This window comes from Gymnoscopelus braueri (genome assembly GCF_963280865.1).
Source record: "Gymnoscopelus braueri genome assembly, chromosome: 13".
In the NCBI taxonomy this organism is placed as follows: Eukaryota; Metazoa; Chordata; class Actinopteri; order Myctophiformes; family Myctophidae; genus Gymnoscopelus; species Gymnoscopelus braueri.
Genome location: NC_137615.1, coordinates 26,983,348 through 27,006,967, shown reverse-complemented (window position 1 = coordinate 27,006,967; position 23,620 = coordinate 26,983,348). Strand labels below are relative to the sequence as shown.

Genomic DNA, 23,620 nt, shown 5'->3' with positions numbered 1-23,620 from the left:
CAGTTGAGTGGAGAGCTAAACCAGTTATTATTTAGATTTCTTAAACAAAATGCAGAGAATGTTACGGAAATAACTGATCGATGGTCTGGGATAAAATGAAGAAATCACGCCCACACAGCGTGATGAATCACAGACATAATTATGTTGAGATTTCATGGACTTTAATAGCTATTATACATAAAAAGTGTTGGGACATTGGCAGGCTTGAGAGGTTCCTTATAGTAAGCCTTGATGTATCAGTGTGCCTTTTCACCAAAATCAGACATGATTTAATTTCATGCCTACAATGTAATGTTTTGGTCCTCTGGCATTTGTTAGCCAATGGCAATGCGGGATCGTACTGTGACGTCAGCAACACACCACTCAAGACAGTGGCAGTAGCGATTTGCAGAGGCTCTGACGTCATGGCACCGTGGTCGCCCTATAGAGTAACCTTGATGATGGCAGAGCAGAGGAGTGGGTCTTATTGTAGCAGCAAGGCCCAGGGAATGAAACACAAACCCATCTAATGGGGCCCAAGCTACTGTGCCTCTGCCTCGCCTTCTGCTTTGTGCTTTCTTAATGCTGCCAGGCCCACTTGTGCTATGCCCTCGTGGCACATACAATACAGTCTTGTCTCTTATAGCCTATTTTCAGATGATGATGATTATAGCCTGAGGTTGCAATGAGCAGTGTTTATTGTCTGTTCTGTGGATTATGAACATCAGCTGGTTAGGGTAAACTGCATTAATGAGGTCTTAAGGCTCACTTTGCCCTTGAACAATGTGGATCAGCTTAACCATTCACCACATTCATAATAGAGAAGATGAGAAATTAATTACAACTCTCATCGTGGTCCGGATCAGCTACTGAAGGGCAGTGCTCATAGATTTGGTGTTTAGCATTCATGGAATACACTGGACACGGTTACTCCTTTTTCCACATGCTGTGTTGGATCATTGCCAAATGAGCCAAAGGGGAATTTCCCTGGGATTCAATGGAAATATCTGTTCTTTTCAGTGTTTCTAAAAAGGCCACTCTGATTGCTGACAGACAATTTTACTTGCTTTGATATGAGTATTACCACTTTTGTTTACCACTTGTATTACCACTCCATCAGTTGAAATTGAAAACCATATTATGTTCTATATGTGTCCTTTCCCTTGTTCTCTCCCTTCATAGCTCAAAGCCCCCTGACAGACTTGAAGTGACAGCGGTGACCGGGATAATCGGTTGCCTTCTGACAACGGTCGCAGGAAAAGACGACCTGACAGAGACGCTAATAGACAGCCAGTGGTGTCAGCGGTTCATCAGCAGCCTGTGGGGAGCAGTGAGTGACATCCGTCAGGGAAAACCAAGCAACAGCACCGCTGTGTTTCACAAATTGTGCAATTGCCCTCAGAGATGGCGGATCCCAGCCTCACGTCACCGTCAGGGACCCCACTGCGCTCTCCCAACTCCTCTCTTTCCCTCTCCTTCCCCTTCCTGAGGGAGGGAAGCCGCGTGTGGGAGGAAGGAGTAGAGCATCCTCATCATCCTAGGGAGCTCCCCAGTCCGCTGCCTACCAAGCGCAACCGCACATACTCTGCGTGAGTAGAACCAAGCTTCAGAACTCTCCGTTTAAGAGCCTCATTTATACCTCGTCACATAACGGTGTCGAAAATCTGTTATTTTCAACAAGTGACGCGAAAAAGCATAAATTAGGCTTCCCTTGTCAGTGTTACATTCTTCGTGTTGATTGGGTCTTTTCTAGCGTCTGTCTGCAGTCATGTGCTGGGGGTATGGTCCAATGAGGGCTGTGTCTTTCCTCCGCCATTGGGAAAGCTCCCTCCTAATGAATTAATTTCTGTCTTTGTGGAAACATTTACATAAACTACTGGAATATTTTTGGCTGCTTTTATCACAACAAAACCCATCATTGCACAGAGAATATTGAAGGCATATATTAAATATTAAATGGCATATAAGCCATTTATATTACTCCTTCATAAAAGGCTCAGGGTCTAGTGAACTATATAATATTATACATAATCTGTTCAGTGGCGTTTCCGAGGCTTCCGAAGTTCGGATAATATCAAACATCTAATAGTAAAATGTGACACATCTGTATTGGCTATAGCTGGCTGTGGGATCATTTGGAGTATTAGAAGAGTGAGTTCCTATTACCATAACAGCGATACATGCGATCAACCAACCATAAGACACCTGGACTGGAGAGTTTCATACCTACAGTATGATCTGTCAAGTTTATACATTTCTCATTGGTCTAGGCTGGAAATCTGACAAATTGTGCCAGAGTAAATACTGCTCATTCATAAATGTGTGCTGCGTTCACACTGGCAGATAAAAAATGCAAAGCAGCATATCTGTCACGCAGTTGCTGTTTAACGAGCTTGTTGATCAAATGTGCGTTGGCAAGCAAGAAAAAATATAAAGGAAAATAAAGCCTGGGGTTTAAAAAGAACTAGCGGACAGAGATAATGATTTCCCCCCCATTACAAGCAGGAATTGTGTGGAGAGCCAAGGTGAATGGAAATGGTTAAACAACACTTCGTTTTGTAGCTTTGTAGCTGAAGTTGAAGCCAGTTGAAGCCAACTTGGATTTGTAGTTGCTTTTGTAGCAGCTTCAAACGTCGGATGTACGTATCTTCTTGTCGCTGACTTCCATTGAAAATGAATAGTAGACTGTAGCTTTGTATCTGCCAGTGTGAACACAGCATTACTCTTTGCTCTCTGTTCTTTAAATATGTCAATAAAATGACATGGTGTGCACATTGAAAAACAACAAGATCAGGTTGCAATCATTCAAAGACAGTATTTATTCATATGCTTGTCAAGCTCTCCTTGACATCAAAGTATTCCATCAAATGTCCGGCTCCAGTTTGCCTCCCAGTGCATGGCACAGAACAATTGTCCTCACCTTAGGAAAGTTCCGGAAGGTGTTGGGGAGAACGGGTTAGAGAATAGCAGCAAACTCCCATAACAGCTCACCCAGGCCAGAACGGTCTGCTGGATATGCACCCAGAAAATGCTTAGAAATATAACTACAATTTAAGCTGATATATGCTTTATCTGGTGGTGTTTTAAGTTAAAAACTTTTGAAGGACCTTAAAAATAGTAGTATAAAAAAACACCTTAAGTAATTAGAAATCTCTTTTATCTATTGTTTGAGAAGTCCTAGTATTATTTCCTGAATGTTTCTAATTTGGTAGTGAAATACATAAGAGTTCAGGCCAGTTGAGTATTTCATTGTTATTGACAGTTCTTGTTTATCCATACTATGTAACTTACTCTTTGTCTGTCTGTCTTCCTCTCTCTCTCTCTCTGTCTCTCAGTACGGTACGTGCTCATTCAGGACCAGCGTATAAGGGTGTGTGTAAGAACTTCTCCAGGTCACAGGGTCATGGATTCCTCCGCCCCTCCCACGGTGGGGAGGACGTCTTTGTTCACATCTCAGAGTGAGTCAAAAATATATGTTTTCTTTCTTACTTTTTACTTCCAATACTTTGTAATAACGAACAGGCATGTTTTTAGAAATGTTTGTGCATTTATTAAAAATAAAACCTGCATTATTGCACTCATTTTCATATGGAAACAAATTTTCAATTACAGCATTGAGGGGGAGTATGTCCCGGTAGAAGGTGACGAGGTCACGTACAAAGTGAGCCGGGTCCCGCCCAAGAACCTGAAGGTGCAGGCGGTGGAGGTCAAGATCACACATCTCAAGTCCGGGACGAAACACGAGACCTGGTCTGGTCAGATATTCAGCTCCTAGGCCTCACTTGTAGGCCTACCAGGTCACACTGGGTTCATTAACCACTTGGCAGATCTACAAGCCCACCACGCATTGTGATGCTACGCGTTGTGAGCTTGTAGATTGGCTATTTTCGGGAACTAAAAAAGTTCATCTTTGAAAATAGGGCATAAGTTGTTATGGGACTACTGGGGTCATGTTGGGGTTTGGCTTGGAGGGGGGGGGTGTGGGGTGGCATGAAGATGAGCAAGAGCTGAGGAGGAAAGAGTCAGATTTATGCAGTAGCACCTCAAATTTATTTTCATTTAGCTACTGTTAGACACAGTCTTTTCCCACGTCTGATTGTTCCATTGCAGTCAAATTGGGGGTGAAGCCACATTCCATGGTTGTTTATTGTGTTTGGACTGCAGGGAAATTTATTTGATTGAAAATATCAGATTTGAGAGGGGAGTATAAATCGGAACCAACAAAAGGCTCAGAGGTTTACGTGGGGAAGTGTTTGTACGTGTGACTTTCCTAGAGATGGACCCCACATAGCCTGACATGATGCTTACAGAGCTTGATACTGTACTGTAATGTTGCTCGGCCATTATGATGCAGTTATTCCAAACATAGTTTGACCACAGTAAGTACAAGTTAGGCTGAGAAGAATGTGTTGGTCAAATTAAAGGCATGTATCAGCACCGTTAAAATTATTACTCCTATATGTACAGCCAAGTAGTTGCACACTTGATTATGTAACTGAAATAGATTTAAAGCCTACAGGATTGGTGTAAGCACGGGTGAGATGAGTTGTCTTATCCTACATTGATCAATTGTTTTTTTTCTTTTTCAGTAGTGTGCTGAGCTGAAAATCAGAACTCAAAATAAAGTAAGGATAAAAGAACAAGTAGTGGAGGGAATCATGGCTGAAGAGATTTGATGTGTTGTTGGAAAGAGGAGAAGAGCAGCTCGTTTAGTGATGGCATGCTGACAATGTTTGGTGCAGTACTTTTTGACTGGCTTTGGTTTGGGACCCAAATGATATCTTAGGCATGAAGTTGTCTTCTAGTATCTTAGACACCACAGTGTTCTCCTAAATACATTATTGCTTGTGACCCTGACAGAAGGTCTTGCGACCTAATTTTGGGTTCCAATTCTCCAGTTGAAAAGGCACTGTCTTAGAGGACAAGAAGTAGAACTGATTATGATAAGATGGAAAGGGTAAGGTTTTGAAGGATTGGAGATGAGTAAGTGTTTTAGAAATGTAGTTGTAAGTCTATGTCAGAAAGAGCAAGTGTGAAGGGAAACTGAGATTGAATAAGGCAAAACACCAAGCATAGATGTTTGAAAACCTATTTATTTGACTGTGAATGGAAAAGCGAATATAAGTATTTTCCAGAGAAATGCATAACCGTGTCTGTATTTTCTCTTTTTGTTTTGTTTTTGATTATTTATGTTATTTATTTATTCAATGATTTATTTCGATTTTTATGTTACATGAGATTGCTATCTTTACATTTTGGGTAATATAGTCCACTGAGTGCACTGAATTTGTTTTGAACTTTTACAGAGGACAACCCCTGATTTATAGTTGTTTTCGCGTAGGTGTTGCACACCGGAAATAACAGACCTACAATCTCACACAGCACATCGCTCTGCAACACATTGTGAGCTTGTAGATCGATTATTTTCAGTGCACAACACCAGCGCACAACTAAGTATGAATTACCCTTAACTGCCACATGTTTCGAGTTCAAGTCTTGTTTCAAAAGGTTTCAAGCCATGAATTGCTAAAAGAAAAAACTTTCTAAACCATTTTCTATTGTTAGAGAAACAATATATCTATCTGTGTGATTTCTTGAGCATAGTGTGACAGTGAACCACATAATGACATAGTTGATGCCGATAGAGTAATTTGTTGTCACTGAAATGTTATTTGTAGTTATTTTATGTTAGCCTGGTATATACTTTACTGTATGCCAGTTTCTACTGTAGCTACTGTATTACATACATTTTTATGCATCTTGTCTATCTGTCAATCTCACTGCCTGGATTTGTTCAAGATGAGATGTTGTGTTCAATTAGAATACCAATTCATTTCTGTCACGTCAAAGAGCACTTTCTTTTGTGGACAAGCCACCATAGTGGTTTTTGCCATTACTTATCGAGCCTTGAAAGAACATTAAACCATTTTATGATTCACATATTATGTGTATTTATTGCTATGCAATTTACCTGTGTAAGCGATGGATGAAGATATAGACCAAGAGGTAAGATTCTCTTAATAATACGTTTTCTTAGACAATAATGTAGTAGTAGTAATTAATAATAATGTGCCTAAAGTGACATTTTGTTACGTTTCAGTATGGTCAAATGAACAACTGTTTAGTAGGTATAGGTGATATGGCTTTCAAATATCGCAGTATTTTAAGGTATAACAATATGTTGATATACAAAAAACCATCTTAAAAAAGCATTTATATAATTTATGACCAACCAAACAAACCATGAATCAGCATCAATATGTCAAATAAATATTAGGTTATATTTGAACAAAGGAATCGGTTGTCACAGTCTTCATGAATATAGTTTTAGTGGTGGTTGGAATGAAAAGACCTTCTCCTAAGACCTTGCAGAGGTTTATTTTGGACCCAAAGAGAATGGATTCAGTTTTACCCAGGTGTAATGATAGTTTGCTATCAGCGAGCCAGGTGCAGATTTTACCGAGTTCAGAGCTGAGGGTTTTTTCGATCTGTAATTTGTCCTTGTCCGAGACCAGGAGAGCAGAGTCACCAGCTCATGTCATGTCTTTTACATATGTCAGGAACAGTAAAGGCCCTAGTATGCTTCCTTACGGAACTCCACAGCTCACTGGGAGGGGGGGACAGGGTTCCGTTCACCTCCACCACCTGTCCTCTCCCCTCCAGAGAACTACCACCTGTTCTCTCCCCTCCAGAGAACTCTACTGTTTAATTATATTAAACAAAATTACTTAAGAATGTTATAAAAGTTATAACGAAAATTGTGTTATTATACACTCTACAATTGCAATGAAAAAAATTTAAGCAAAGTGTGCAGGTATACAGACCAAATGTGTTACACCCTTTATTTTAATAAATCACATTAAAATAAATCACAATTCATTACATCACAAGAAAGGGGCACCATTTATATATTCAGTAAAATCATATAAAAAGGTTTGACACAACATCACACAAAATACAACAATTTTTCTCAAAACATTTCAAAACAAGGTGAGTCTCACAATTGTGCAATATTATGATGACCAATCATATAATACTTTATAATAATGACCACCAATGATGATCCTTCATTGCTTCAGTGTTAGGAGTGTCATATTTCCCATAATCCTGCTATCTGTGCACCTCACTCAGGGCAGATCATCAGATCAAAGTTTTATAATGATCAATTAGTCACAAAGCCACTAATTCCTCATAGCCAAAACAAAAGGTCATTAATTTTGATATAACCTATGTGAAAACATTTACAGTTTCTACACATTGTAATATGAATATATATTAATACATACAGTATTTATGAATCGTAAATGATGTAATTAATAAATCACATGATTAACACTGTGAATGTAAAACTGTGAATAGGAAATCAATAGTGGTTGATAATTGTAGATAAAATCCTGAAATTGGGCCACAAACAATTCCATGGGTTCACCAGTATTAAAGTATTGGGCAGTGACATACAGTAGCTCATAAACATGTGTTCTAGATTAAAGAAAAAGGCTTTTGTTGACCTAGGCACAATAATATCATTCATTGGTTGAAACTGATTCATGGGATTTGTCTTGAATAAATAAATCGTCAGTTCAGTTCAGTTCAGTCCAATTTCGCATTGAAACCCTCTGAGTCCGGTGTGCAGTAGAAGCAAGAGAAGAGAGAGAAAATCTACATTTACTCTCATTTTGTAGCAGCAATCTATCCATGCCTTTTGGATGATCAAAACACAGATAGCAGTGTTGGTGTTTCAGGGTAAACCATTTTAAAATGATATGCAGCTCTGAGTGGTATAAAGAAAATGAAGTAGGCCTAACTGGAATGATTCATACAATGTGTCCGAAAAGGCCAAGATATGTCAAGCTTCATTAGCCTTATTTTCAATATGGACACAAAGCATAAAGTAAATGGTTCAGATGTTTCATCTCACTGTACAAATGTACATTTGTCTGTCTGTTACTCTCTGTCCTGTAGTGTTTAACAACACTAGTCACATGCAACCTTCATGGCATGTAAGTTCCCATTTAGATTAAAAAACAAGCAGGTACATGACATTGTTTTATAGCAATACTATAGCTCTTTACAGTATTAACCTCCAAAAAATATAAACATACACAAATAAATTGTTTCCCCAAGTTTCTGACACTTTAAAAAATACTGGGATGCTCTTGTCAATAATAACTGGCTTTTCCCTCCATTAACATCCTAACATACAGACTCCCTGGTAGACCAGTCAAAAGGAATTAATGAGGTGATCCCTCTGAGATTCTGCTCCAGGTTTCTTCCTGGGAGTTTTTGCGTGCTACCATTGCCAAACACTTGCTCATGGGGGAATTACTAAGAGTATGGACCTGCTCTATATAAAATTTTCCATGAGACAACTTGTTGTGATTTGGCGCTATATAAATAACATTTACTTGACTTGGTGCTTTTAAATGTCCAGCGAGGACACTATGTGATTGGCCAGTCTTCGCTTTGACTGGCAGTTCTGCCTTGGTGCCTTGGCAAATGCAAGGATGAAAGTCATCCCCTATACATAGTACCGTAATACAGTCACGCCCCTAGGAGGAACCCCTCTGAGTCTATACATTTATGGAAGGATGATTGTTATTGCTTAAACATCTAACTTTATAATTTTGTGGGACATAATATGCTATATAGTTGTTAAAAAAGTTACATAGTGCTGCTTTAACAATGTGTAAATATGTTTACAAAAAAATCAGTAGTATTGTCAATATCTATTTTAACATCGTATCTCCCCTTCACTCCCTCAGCACCTCAAGGTGCTGTGTTGTACAACATGCACTGACCACAAGAGGGCATAAGAACATAATGGCTCTTTTGGACTGTGAAGGGTAACCTTCCATAACCTGAAACTTTCCAGAACCCATGAAATTCTGTGACGATTCCATTATAACCACACCTGATGGGCGAGGTCAAAAATAGACGATCTACAAGCTGTGCACTTGGATATCAGCAATTTTTTAGTATAAGTTCTGCATTCTGCGTTCAGAACTCAGGGTTGGTACCACCTCCTGAGCATGGACCCAAATGAGGTTGTGAGAACCTTATCTGAAACTCAGCCACAGCGGTATGGAAACAAACCCAGAACCCGTGAAATACTTTTCATTGCACGGCACGGTTGGCTTAGCTCTTGTAGTGGAAAGGAGACATGAGACAACGGGGAGCTTGATCAATCAGGACTCGTTCGGTGGAGCATCAAAGAAAAGCTCTCGACAAAGCCTCGCTGTATCTTCTGGGGAGTAGACCGTGAACCCGATCGTCCGTGGGTCATTGAAAATTTCATAATCATTTCCACCCTAGGAGAAGAAATCAAGTGAGACAATAGAATAATCATGTAGGACGTAATGCTGTTTTAGTTGACAGTACTGTACTGTCCGCTTGCGCACAAACAAGCCTATAAATGTCTATGTATGTTCTACTGTGGACATGAACACTGGTTAGACCAGTCTATCTCTCCTACTTTGTAAAAGGAGTCAATGACACAAACTGCAACATTCTTTCTGCCAAGGGTCAGCTCCTCTGAGCTAAGCCTGACCTTTCACCTTTGATCTTTAATCTTCTGAATGGCCCTGCAAAACATTCCACAAAACCTGCATTATCTCTGTTACTAAACTTGGAAAGGTTTCATCACTTATCCTTGTCAACACGTCGACAGCACCCCAAGATCTATTTCTATCCCTCTTTATATCACTGCTCTATACTTATAATATACTCTCTCTCTCTCTCTCTCTCTTTTGACAAAATTGTGTGTGCCCAAAATAGGAACTCAAGGGTTAATGGTTAATGGGTAACATGCATTTTTTATTAAATTGTTCAAATGTGATATAAAAACTAAAACAAATCAGACATATCAGACAGCCTACATTTCTCAAAAGGAAATGCATGTATTTAATTCAGTCTGACTAGAAGCAGGGATAAAACATATCACTACCGGTGCTAAAAAAATGATGGGGGATATCAAAAGCAGAGGCATGGATCACCCCATCAAATCTATCACCTACAGTACCAGTTAAATTTTAACTTCTCCTACAAGAGCTTAATTTAAAATTTAAACAGCTTGATTTAATCTTGGAAAATAATAGTATACACCTATAGATTTACACAATCTGCTTTAACCTCTAATAATCTATTCAAGTATAGTCATTGTTTTCATTGCATTGTAATTTAGCTTTATCAAAAAACATGCCCTTTACTTACAAAGGAGGTCTCATTGCCAAAGAAGTAGATAGTGTCCAGGCCTTCCATCTCTAATGCCTCCAGACACAGCCTCTTGTCCCAGCCCTCAGGGAAGACATCAAAACTGATGAGACCACCTGAGCAAACATGCAGAAAATTGGATGGAGAGGGGTAGTTCACATCAGCAAAACTTAAAAGATTAACCCTAAAACTGAATTTACATCGTGCTATTCCAATGGTCTTGAACAGTTATGTCAGTTATGTCTATCTATGGTGACCACATTTACAATACAACATACGGTACATCTGCATGGTACAGAGCTGGAGAACAAAGTGTTTTCCATTCCCTGTGTGCAGTGACTGTGATCTGATGTTCAGGCATTTTAATTGTTTGTCCAACAGTATCATTATGGTGAGAATTGACCTTCTTTGCAGACAGCCAGCCGAGCCAGGTGGTGGAAACAACACTCTACACTCAACCCTGCATCCTTATTCTGGGCATGTCATTATAGGTGAAAATGTTCCAAATGTTCCAAAATGTTCATAAATAAAGAGGAATAAAGGCAGATATACAGGCTCACAATGTCACATCATAGATCTGCTTATTTTTTTGCTATACTATATATTTTATGCAAGCATGTACCTGCATCATCTCATTTAGTCACTTATTTAAGTCTTTCTTTTTGGTGTCATGGCTAATTGTCTCCGCCAGGCCAAAAGGCATGGCGAGAGAGTATGTTTTACCCCCTGTCCGTCCGTCCGTCCGTCCGTGTGTGCGTCATTCTATCTGTCTGTGTACAGCTAATCTCCGGCACCGTTGGCTTGCTCGCAGCGAAACTGTGCACACACACTCCCTGGATGCCAGAGCAGAACCTCTGCCCCAAATTTTTCACAGGGGCCTGTTATAGCGCCACCAGGAGGCCGATTGGTGCAAAACACATTTCTTGACAGTACTCCTACAGATTTTGTCCAAACATCACGCAAATCGGTACACAGTATCTCTATAGTCATTAAACGAAACAGGTTTTTCAGATTTGTCGAATTCCATCCTGATTGACTAAAATTGCCTTCCAAAGTTTGCAGGAGTGCTCCGTTTTGAACAAAATGCCTCTAAAAATGAACACAGCATGCAATTTCCGTGAAATTTTGCACGCACATTCCCACTACGCCAAGGAAAAAATGCCACTTGAAAATGTTTAAATCAGCCTCATGGTGGCGCTATAACAGGCCAATTTGTGTTTTTGCCTATAACTGCACCGATCTGTGTAAAACTTTGTATGCACACTCTCTAGAGGACAAGGAAAAACCTTTTTCCTGCATTTTTCACATTTGCCTTTTATAGCGCCACCAGGAGGAGTTATATGTGTTTTTAACTGTATTATACATTTAATAAATGCATAATACAGTTGTTCATCTATAGTAACTGGGTTTTTGTTCACAATGATAGAGGCTTGGATTTATACAGACATTGTAATGTATGCGTTGTACGTTAATGGTAACGTAATGTCAATTTGATATCACAGTATATTAGGAATTCACAATTCCAATCCAGAATGGTTTATCACCTGAAAAATCACACTAAAATTTTCAATATTTCACCTGTGAGGTCAATTACACTGATCTGGATGGGGGGGGGTGGTTTTCGGCCTTTTCAAGCATGGAATGTGACTGACAGATCCCCCGCCTTGCTTTTTGAAAAGGAGCAGTTTAGATTCTACTTCATCCCCATCCCCCTTTAAACTAACTGAACTCCAACTAAATAGCCAAGCACAAGTGTTACAGCTGATGACAATCCAGCCAATGAGATGTTGTGTTCCCCTCACACACCCCTGACACACCCCTCCCTCTGCTTTACTACCACTCTTTCCTTTGCTGACCCTGTGACCCATCCCCCGCTGCATCTGCAGACAAGTTTCATTATGGTGACCCGATGTCCCGGTTTGGCCGGGATTGTCCCAGTTTCAAGCTGGATGTCAAGAGTCCTGACAAATATCTCTAACACAGAAAAACGTCCAGGTTTTCAACATTCCCTAGTACTAATTGTACACAATGATGGGGCAAATAGATGAGTTGAAGCCAGAGAAACCATGTTATTTGCAGACCATTTTTCTTGTTTCTTGTTTCTCGTCAATACGTTTAAAAGTTAAGTTCAGTTAAAGTTCAGTTTCCCTGGTTTAACAATGGCTTGAAAAAGGGGGAAACAGCACAAAAAGGAACCAGTGTGAAAAGCAGTGTCAAGAATAAGCAATGAATGAAAACTTTGTTTGTGAAACTTGTATATCAGAGCAGATATTAGCAATATCAGTCATTGCTGCAGATACAGGCTGCAGAAGGCAAACACATAAAACCTGCCCTGTACACACTCACTGTCACAGAGAACAGTGCAAACAGCAATATCCTACATGACAACGCATTCATTTTGTAGATTAGCGACTTCTCTGTGCAGTATGCATGTGTGTGTCTCTGCGTATGTCTCAGTTGTTATATCTGAGAATCAGTATCACACACATAATCAAATAAAATTCCGAATGCATCCATTTGTAACTCTGAGAGTGTACAAATGTAACCAAATGGACCCACACACTTTCAGAGTTAAATTAACACTGAGGATTAACACTGAGGACACTGTGTATAGCCTGCCGGAGGCCGCACATAATGTACAGTACTGTACTCTGTTTAATGATACTTCCCGTTCTGCTACGAGCCAAGAGCCAATTAGCAAGGAGACGCATGAGATGAAACAGACTAGTCCGTCTTGTGCACAGCAGCTTGTCTGTCTGAACTGTGTACAGTTTCACAAGTCATTAACAGAACCTCTCACCTCGCTGCACCAGTGAGCAAACACCAAGTATGTGATTAACCAGAAGAAAACATCTCACTCTCTGCTCCTACAGTACGTTCACGACAGGGAAGGGAAGCAGTGCGTGTGGGTGCATGCGGTCCATGCATGTTTCCTTGCATGAGCGCGTACACTGTAAAATCCCTGCTGTTAATTTAACTCTGAGAATGTACAAATGTAACCAAATGGACCCGCAAGGGTACACTCTCAGAGTTACAAATGGATAAATGAACACTGAGGATGTTTACTGTGTTACAATGTGTTCCAATGTCCACAACAACATGTCCTCTTTACACTACAGTAACTATGAGGTAGTTGAGTCTTATTCAACAGATAAACGTACAACAAACAAAGTCTTTGTAGAACAACCGAGATAACAAAGCAGTATTGGGGAGATAAACTGATACACCGTAAGACAAGGAGTCTCAGTTTGGATGTTTCGTTCCGTATAAACGGATGTAATAATGTCCGAGAGAGCATTCTTTATCTTGATTATCGATAAGAAAGCGATTTGGCTGGGTGAAAATTACAACCAAATATTGCTGCCATTGCTAAAGTCCCCATAATTAGAGCCTGACCGGTGCCAGGCGTTGTGTCCGATGCTGATCCCCATTTTAAATATAAATTTCACACATGAACTAAACTTTTTTAAACTGCTGTTTTAGAAGTCTGGCGGTTGAGGCACCAAAATAATGTATATTGTCGAGCCAAATGGCCGATATATCGGAAACCAATATATCTGTCGGGCTCTACGCATATGGTTGTATAAAGTAGTAGTTACTAAAAAGTGGTGTCAGATCCTTTTGTTCTTCTACAGAGGTCCACACACAAGCATAAAAACAAAACAAAGAAGGAAAGATAGTTAACTTTCTTCCTTACCACAAGAAACCAATATAGCCGCCAGTTCCATTTTGTGCGAATGATCAGTATGGTTAGAATGCATCTTTTCCCTGTCAAAATACTTTACTGAAACCAACTGAAACTCTGTAGTAGACTATTAATGACATGTTATGGTCATTTGGCATGACTGCTGAAGAACATTCACACACTTTGGAGAAGGAAACTACATAAACTGAAGATATCAATAGCATGTGTAAACGGTACATTATACAACTTAAGCCCTATTTCATACTTTCACAAATGTTTTGTAAATAGCTGATGTACAAGCTCACATCATGACACATTACGATATGTTGAGAGCTTGTAGATCTGCTGTTTTTTTTGCATATTGAGATGCTCAAAATAGGGACACCACTGTCCAGCAGTAACACATATTTCACTCTATGAAAGAGAGAGAACCCCATTCTGCCAACTCCTGTAGCTAGTCGAACTAAAGCGCTAGATGCTTGTGTCCTTTGAGTTAGCAGTGTCGTCCATTGACTACAAATTCAGACAGACCTCAGTAAGGAATTATGTCCTTCTTTTCTTCCATTTCCCAGGAAACACACATTCATCTATGCCAGCTGACTGTGGGGAACAAGACTCACCTCTTGTGAAGCGTAGTCCCTTCCCAGCAAACTCCTCTTGTAGTGCAATAACAAACTTCTCTCTGATTTTCTCTTTCTGTAGGGACATGGCATGGACATGGCCTCTTAATGTTAATTTATACCTTGTCACAAGTGTCACAAAAGAAATATGGTATGACGGTTATGGCAATGGTAGTACTGTAATGAAAACAATCATTGATTGTAATGTCCCATTTCATCACATACTGTATTTTATCCGTTAATAATTTTGTTGTGTTGGGTCTCACCGTTGGTTAAGATAACCCAAATCTAAATGTGATATGTATGTTCACAGACAATATCAAATCACCTGAATGTACTGTAGCCTAAAACAGATCAGGATAAAATGGGGTAGTGATGTTCTATTCTGGACAAAGAATGAGATGAATACACAATAATGGAATACTGTTGTTCCTGACTTCAATACAGAATGATGATCCCACTACAAGAACATTTGAGAACCAGTGGTATAATATAGTTGTACAGGAAAGGTATGCAGCAAGGATATTAGATAATTTAATTTAACAGAAATAAAAACTAAAAACTAGAAAATAGAAAAAAAAGCAACAGAAACTATTGTGAACCTAAATTTAATTAAAATATATTTACAGCAAATGTCTTTAGTTGTTCAGTCAAATGTGTCAACCCAACAAGCATGATAGGGCATTGGTGGATACAGTATGCTTATTGAGAATGATATGTCTACCTGACTGTGAGTCAATTGCCTTCGCAAAGTGTTGTTTGCATTGTAATACCTATTCTGAACTTCTTAAATCTTTCCCATGACAAATACCAACAACTGAAACTAGCAAGCCCACTTGTGAGTCTAACTGAAACTAAATTGAAAACAAGAAACTACATTCATACAAAATTATAATAACTTTGGTCTGCAGGCAGCTGAAGAGTTAAAGCTCTATCCTTCATCAGACCACTATCCTTCTCCCTGTCGCATGGCTCTGTGAAACTTCAATGGGCTCCCTGTTAAGCTCTCTTGAAAGCACAACATTGTTTTGACTTTTCCCTTTGTCTAATTCAAACTCAGTCAGTCAGTGCATGCACTTTGCCTATCTAACAGACACACACACACTGACTGATCACTCACTCATTTCATTGAAATAACGAGAGAAGAACCCTTCCAGTATCAGTAAAGGGACACTATCATGATTTTCAACATTATTTCTAGAAATGTGTTGAATGTTTAATGTTCTATTAGCATGTTCCATAGACCATTTGGGCGTGCCAGGCCGGTTCTTGTCGGTGAAATGGGAATATTATGGGGAAAAAAACAAGAAAGGCCTAAACAGACTCTGTCATGGATTGTATTGTAAATATTGTATATTATAGACCAGTGGTCCTTGAGGGGGTTCCAGGTGGTCCCTAGCTAAATGATGGAGAGTTGATAACCAAATGGACCTTTATAGATCTTTAAAGGAGCTACACCATGAATTTAAAAACAATATGTGATATTTAATATCATATGGTGTATGTCCCTCAAACCTTTTTCAAAAGGTTTGAGCCTAAATCATCACTCAGATATACTCATCCCAAGTCAATTGTCTCTGGCTTATACAGCACTTTCAGCTGCAATACCAAAACGTCCTCTTGTGCAGGGGGGGGGCTACTGAGCAATTCTGTCAGTTAATAAAAAAATATATTAAAAAAAATTATTTAAAAAAGAAAAAAAAAATGGAAAAATTCTGCATAAAAAGAAGCATCTAAGAAAAGTACAAAATCGAAAAAAAAACACTTTGAACATTTTTGAACAATTCCACCAAGTGTTTGAGGTGCCTGTTTCACCCACTTCCGGGGGGCGGAGCCAAAATCCGAGCCCGAAGTATTTGTTCGTAGACCCCCACTTAGGGGGGGTAGAAAAAGTTTCGGAGCGATTCGGGCACTTTTCATTTAACATTGGGTTTGCCATCATTAATGTTTGTGACATCATAAACATTTCCATTCTGAGATCGCCTGTTCAGACACGCCCATTCTGGAAATCCATGAAATGAGAAGGAATGACTGAATTAAAAAAAAAAGAAAAAAGTGATTTTCATGGTGTAGTAGACCCTTTAATTCTTGAGAGTGTCGGGTCCATTTGGTTTCATTTTACGTTCGCAAGACTTAAATTGATGTTAAACATCTGCATTACTTAATTTACTTATTTAAGTCTACAAAATTAGAGAATGTAGAATAATTGTTATTTTGATCAGCATGGTACCATGGTACCACATCAATACAGCATCATACAAAATATTCTTAGTCTTGGGTCTGAGAGGCTAAATCTCATCAAATAGTGGTCCGTGGCTCAAATGCCGAATAAATAATGGACCTTGATATGAAAAGGGTTGAAAACCACTGCTATAGACTATGATAAACATCAGCAATTAAATGAAATGGATATCAAAAGCGTGACAGTGTCCCTTTAAGCAAAGGAACAGTGGCGTAATCACTAGCAAGGATTCACCGCTGTTTTACCTTGTCAATTTCGGAGAATTCAATTCGCTCTTCAAGTGTGCAGCTCCGGCCAATGGGTGAAATGTTGAGCATACCATTGCGGAACTCAATGAAGGTGCCCCTGGGAGAAAGAACAGGAACGTCATTTAACAATTTATAACTAGGATTTGGTCACATCAGTATGCCAGTCCCAGTAAAGCTTGATTTATGCTCCATAGTATGGTGTTGATCTCCAAGAAGATCTGATCTACAAGCTAACAACACATTGTGATGTGACATGTTGGTAGCTTGTATGTTTACTGTTCTTGGAAAAGAGACACCCTTGTATTATGGTGTATGAATTAAGCCTGATGTTGACTGAAAGCATTTTATGCTTTATTCCAGACCGAGATAGTGGATCAAGGTACAGGAAAGGCAGAAGAGAGAGGATCATATGGCAGTAAAGTGCCTCAGGTCAGATTTGACCCAGACAGCTGCGGGTGTAAGTTAGCCTGGTAAACCCTCCCTCCGGAAATCTCATTTCCATTTGATTTCAGGAGTGAGTCTGGCCTGATCCGCCTTTCTGCAATATTGGCTGTGCTGGAGTTGGGCGGGAGTAATACCGTTGACTGACAACCCCTTCAGCCAATGATAATTTTTCCCCTTCAGCCAATCAGCAGTTCACCAGTCTTAATGTGACGCAACGGTACTTTTGAGACAGCCATACCCAAAATGGGTTGCCTTATTCGGATAGAATGGTGTCACTGCCCGCCCCTACCGGTTCTCTAAATTTTTATTTTTAAATAGGCTTTGTCATGATTAATTGACCACATATATGAAGTTAAACAACTAAATTCTATCCAAACGATATCTTATAAGTAAATTCCGTGCCTCAAAATAGAAGTTAGAGAGCTTTTTGAAGTAAAAAAATAGCGGAGAATTGGCCGCACAAGAAAAAGATGGCTGCCGTTCGTGTTTTGGGCTCACTCGAACTCGCCACCTGATTGGCCAACGTAAGCTGTCAATCACAGAACAATGAGCGACGACGCTGATAGGCCCGGCCGTTTGGCATACACAGCCAATATTGCAGAAAGGCGGATCAGGCCAGACTCACTCCAGGAATCAAATAGAAATGAGATTTCCGGAGGGAGGGTTTACCAGGCTAGGTGTAAGTGGTATATGCTCTTACTCGCCTATGCTTGTTAAATGTTTATCAATTAAAAACAAGTCCTTTTGCACACCAGAACGACAGGTGCGACAGGTGCGTTGAAACAAAGAAACATTCCCAAATCCCTGTTGTGTGTTGTCCTGGTGGCTCAACCAGTTAGTATGCATAACATTACTACAGACAGAATCAAAACATTGTGAATTTAGCTGGTGGCCCCACCTCCCTCCCTGGTGGCATTGATGCACCATTCCTGGCTGTGAGTGATGAGTATCAGGCCAAGAGAGCGCCTGGGGCCTCTGGGAGAGCTACTGTACACGTGCAGTTGGAAATAGGTCAAAGGTGCATGCATGTACAGTATACAGTCTGTGTGGGCGTGACCTCGTCTGTGATCTGTGTTGTGTTCAGGTGTGCATAGACAAGTGAATGTTTATACATTTCTGTCTGTCTATCGTGAGTATGGGAGTGTTTTACAGTATTATGCTGTATGTATTATTATATTTTTCACAATACAATTAAATTTTTTTTTATTTAGCAACGCAACTGCAATTCATAGGAAGCTTACACAAAATAATTTCACCCACACCTTTATATACCTGGTGTAAACTTGTGATGTGACAATAAACTTCACACAGTCTATACATGCATTATGTGTCTTATGAGTGCAGACATACCTTTTCTTCGGCAGTTTGATGAGCCCCATATAGCTGAGACAGAAGTTGATGAGGTCTTGTAGAAGCTCCTCTCCTATCTGGTTCTGAATGGCCTGCCGAGATGAAAGTAATAAATACCACAGGAACAAAAAGGTGAAGTGGTACAAATGGCTTTTTTCTTTCATACAGTCTTCCATCTATCCAAGCATTAAAACATCTATTGTTTACATTCATTGAGAAAAGATGAGGTCATGTAAGGTAAACTGCAATGTCAGTGTACTCATTAACCCATTTAGACCTGGAACACATATACGCTGTCAAACCTTTCAAGCCGGGAATGCCTCTGTTTTTCCCCCAGACAATTTAGGTCAGGATTTAGAAGGCGTTTTTAGGTCTCAGGTCTAAATAAGTAATTATCTCTCTTATCTTAGTCTGGGTAACACCCATTTGTACGGTCAACACCCATGGAAATGTAAATTGGCAAAACAAAACAAACACAAGTGCCTTTATGTGCACACTCACATGCTTTGAGATGAGTTTCCCAGCTTTGTATTGTACTGTGCCATTCTCAGCAAATACATAGTCAAACTTGTGTATCACTGCAAGACAGAACATGAGGCAATTTAGTTACATAGACAGTAACACAGATCCACCCTGATTATCTAGTGCTCCAAGAACAACAAAGTAGGCTGATCTATTTTTTACAACAGACATCATAAGGTGATACCAGTGCAACCCAGAATGCTGGCCTGCTATATCTGTCTCATGGGATTATGCTTCGTAACAGATTACAGAGTAACACTACCTGGAATAGGCATGTTTAATCTGCATGACCTTCACACTCACTTCGGCTTCCTGTTAATTGGTCAATGGGCCTATATTGCCCTTGTGCATACTGCATAGGAATATCAGCATTACTGTTACATTTGTAAGTATTGTAATTTATTCTCATACAGTACAGAGTGGCACATAGCAAATGTTACTGTCCACAGGAAGTTTATAAAATATTATGGGTACTTCATTTAGTATTGCATACTTTGATGCCATTTTTGGCATCTTTTGCGTCCCTAGCCAATCATGTGTCTCACAGAGTATCAGTCTTAGTTGGCACTAGTTGTAGCCTAATATTGACAGCTGGGTTATGGTGCCCAGCCAGCTGTATTTGATGGCAGGTGGAACTTTGAGGGGTCAAGAATGATGGTGTGTAGTGTTATTGTAAGCAGGTGAGTAAACAAGCTCAGGACATTAGGGTCCCTGTGTGAGCAACAGAAGTCAGTTACGATGACGTAGGTTAACTGTGTTGACTAGGTTCTTGAATATAGATAGACATGAACAGAGGACCCTAAATTACAGTTGAGAATTCTGATTAAGGGAAAGTCTCAATTATGACGAAAGAAAAAAGAGACGAGTCATGATGTCTTGCTGTGTCAGAGCAGGATGACAATAATGACTGATCTAATTACCTCCAGATAAAGAGCCTCCAGATATTTCCCTTTCTGAAGTCTGATGTTTGGACTCTCTCTCTGTGTCTATCTATAGTGAATGTATGCTAGCCTCGTGATCGGTGTATCAGTGCATAACGTTAAGTACTTGGGACACTTGAGTCTGCGTTTCGCTCATGACTCATATCGCATGTTATCTTCTCTCCCAGCTTTCCTGTCACACTGGCCTATGAACCCCAGATAACATTCAAATATACATTCATTTATGTGAATTCAGTTATGTGCTGCAGTATAATTTAAACATACTGTACAGGCTTTTCTTATGTAGGATAGAGAAGCCTAATGGGGGAGTGACACAGCGATTTATCACACAGTTGCCATTTTGCCCTTACTTAATGCAGTACTGAGGGGTATTCCTATCCCTGAATATTAAGTAAGAGCTAAATGTATTAACCTAGCTGGGCTAATACAAATAAGAGCAGTACTCACCATCATCGCCCTCGCCAAGCTGTTCTGCAATCTTGGAATAGTCTGACCCGCCCACTATCCCAATCCTCACTTTCTTCCTCAGACTCTGGAAAAACTCATCCAACTGTGGGTGAATCTTCTGTTGAGGGGAAACACACAGAGGCAGAGATGATGACTGGCAACAAAACATTTTCAAAAGTTCAATCCCCAGCACCTGATGGACGGTGTATTGCCATATATGAGCTAGCTACTGCATGAATTGCATGATGTAATAAGAATATAATTGCAAAGATACAACAGAAACCATGACAGAGATTAAAGAGATATGTTCATGATCGTTTCATACATATTTCATGTTCAGACAGAAAACATATTTGTCTGAACTCAGTGTTGGTTATCATTAGTGATAAAAGAGAAAGACACACAGCAACAACCGTAATTGTTTTTAGAGTTGCATTGCAACTGTCAATTACCTTCTTAGTGATTATTCAATTGATTACTTTTCAATTAATCAAATAATTGATAATAAAAGGCTTTTTTATATATATATTTTTTCAATCATGTCAATCATCAATCATACTTTGTTTACATAGGATCACAATGGAAAGTCCCAGGACTTTTTTGTGTTATCGTTTAAGCCTAAGTGTTTTACTGTACCTCCGTGCTCTTTACATTTTTGACTAATAAAGTCTTCAATCAATCAATCAATCAATCAATCAATCAATCAATCAATCAATCAATCAATCAATCAATGTTTATACTTTGATTAACTGGTTCAACCCTAATTTTTTTGGTCATTACTCATTACAATAGACATAAGAAAAGAAAAAGACAATAGAGTGCAATCTGTTTCAGTAGAACTACTTTCATTGTGGCTGTAAGAATACCACAGCTCACAAAAGGGAAGCTGCATTATGTAATACGTCAGTGGGTTCAGAGAATGTACAATACGCAGGCTTCTGTGTCAAAACGAAGCAACCAATGGCTGCTCAGACACACATCCTAAATACTTACTTACGTTACATACAGTCCACACGTGCACACTCGCTCGCACGCACGCACGCACGCACGCACGCGCGCGCGCGCGCACACACACACACACACACACACACACACACACACACACACACACACACACACACAGCAGTTCTTTCTTTCTCCTCAATGGAAATAATAAGTATTGGACATTGTTGTGTTTCATCCTCAATTGCTTTCAACAACATATGTTAGTATGATTTGTGGGTTATGCAATCCAAATAATTATGAAAAAAAGTCATATTGGGTAAGAGTTATTGCTTGTAGAGTTCAGTTATCTGACCTGGACAATGAGTGTTAAGTAGCCTACCTTTAACATCTAAGAACATTGAAGAAAGTGAAATAGCCTATTGTGTAGGCCAGTGGTTCTCAAAGTGGATTCCAGGGACTCTCTGGGTTCCTTAGAGGGTTCTAATTCTAAATGGACCCTTACAAGTCTGTAACTCTGTGGACCCTAACAGGTCCTGGTCATTACTCCATTTGTATACTGTCAGAGTTAAGGGGACACTTTGACATTTAAAAGTTTGAGAACCATTGGTGTAGGCAGAAGGCACGGAAAACAAATATGTAGCCTACTACATTAACAATGTTGATGTTTTTGTCTGAGTCTATGAGAGGACTGTGCACTGGTTCTGGCTAATCAATAATCAATTAGGCCTACTACAGAAACTATGTCTAATTCATGTTTCGTGTGTGAGCCACGCGGCTGTGAAGTTGTGTTTATAAACAGCTAGGAAAAGACACATGACACCACAGGTTTGACTCATCAGGAACACTTGTGTAGCTTACACACTATTATAAGGATACACGCGCACAACTCGCGCGTGTTAGCTCCTCTGAAGAGGATATTTTGTCATGATTTAACAGTAGGCCAATGAATGAAACATGTTGGTAAAATATCATATTGAATTTAGTTTAAGAGAACACGGTGTTCCAATTAAAGATGTGCCTCAAAAACTGTTGGATCTCGAAGGGATTGAGAGACGATCCAATCCATCCAACTGCAATGCAAGTATTGAAAGAGAATAGTTTTTACATTTTTAGAACACTGTGTTACTGTCTGTCACCCAATACATAACGTTTATATGGACGCTATTATTGTGTTACACAACAGGGATTGTTGCATCTCTTCTCTCGTATCGCGCATGCTAACATGTTGACAATCCCAATTTTTATATGAATTGATTAACAGATAACAGGTTGATTTGCTTGCAAGTACAAGCATTGATTATGTCTTACCTCTCTTGGAGGTGTGAGAGTGCCATCCACGTCAAACAGGCATAGGATGTTTCTGTCTGTTGAAAAGCCATTTGATTCCATTTCTACTTATTATCTCATTAGAAAAAAAATAACAATAAAACCGCTTTGATTAAGAGTGTCCTCCTTAATATAAACAAACAAACAAAAATAATCACAGCAGAACAAAAGGAAGGAAGAAAGAAAAAGAAGTAAAAACGATGCTTCAAGTTAAAGATCTTGTAGATAGTGAAGTAAATATTACAGCCTGCCGTTTGTTTGTTTGTTTTTTCAGGTCACATCCAACGATTCTCCTACAGCAGTTTCGGTGTGACTTGTCTCTCAACCATTCATTTCACATGGCTGTGTTTCTGTTGCAACGCTGTAACCCCAGACTAGAGGACACTGCACACAGCCTATCTCATCTCACAAGCCGTGACGTTCCGAAGTGGGCGTAGACTTGGCACGTAAACATTGCAGCCATACAGGGCCTACTCGGACCCATTTTTATGGGTCATGAGTAAATATTTTGTTTCCTACATTTAAAAAAATAAAAATAATCAAAATCAAAATAATTTAAATAAATACATTTAAAGAAATCTAAGAAATTCCATAAATTTTAATTGGAAAACAAAATGTTTAAGAAGTTGTGAAAATAGCCGATCTACAAGCTCTATGAGGTT

The 23,620-nt window shown here is 39.4% G+C and overlaps 2 protein-coding genes across 2 annotated transcripts in view; one reads left to right on the top strand and one right to left on the bottom strand.

Annotated features, from left to right (window-relative positions):
• csdc2b (cold shock domain containing C2, RNA binding b) overlaps positions 1-5,905 on the top strand; it is a 6,470-nt gene extending 565 nt beyond the window's left edge. Inside the window, exons 2-4 of the mRNA XM_080446416.1 lie at positions 1,162-1,568; positions 3,315-3,437; positions 3,592-5,905. Coding sequence (XP_080302542.1) covers positions 1,384-1,568; positions 3,315-3,437; positions 3,592-3,754 — 471 coding nt within the window. The 5' untranslated portion in view covers positions 1,162-1,383 and the 3' untranslated portion in view covers positions 3,755-5,905. The remainder of the gene's footprint in view (positions 1-1,161; positions 1,569-3,314; positions 3,438-3,591) is intronic.
• A 977-nt stretch (positions 5,906-6,882) lies between these two features.
• On the bottom strand, positions 6,883-23,316 carry pmm1 (phosphomannomutase 1). Its single transcript, XM_080448439.1, has 8 exons — positions 22,941-23,316; positions 20,688-20,805; positions 19,279-19,355; positions 18,778-18,869; positions 16,981-17,080; positions 14,494-14,569; positions 10,189-10,304; positions 6,883-9,287 (listed from the first exon to the last, which is right to left on the bottom strand). Exons 1-8 carry the CDS (start codon positions 23,019-23,021, stop codon positions 9,165-9,167), a joined length of 783 nt encoding a protein of 260 aa, XP_080304565.1. The 5' UTR covers positions 23,022-23,316; the 3' UTR covers positions 6,883-9,164.
• Positions 23,317-23,620: the final 304 nt, after the last annotated feature.

Bases quoted from the DNA above. Each gene is read 5' to 3' on its own strand.
- pmm1 (XM_080448439.1), bottom strand. From the start codon at position 23,021: ATGGAATCAAATGGCTTTTCAACAGACAGAAACATCCTATGCCTGTTT. The intron at 19,356-20,687 runs GTGAGTACTGCT...TCTGTCTTGCAG, and splicing joins GCTTGGCGAGGGCGATGATG to TGATACACAAGTTTGACTAT. The intron at 14,570-16,980 runs GTAAAACAGCGG...ATGTCCCTACAG, and splicing joins AATTCTCCGAAATTGACAAG to AAAGAGAAAATCAGAGAGAA.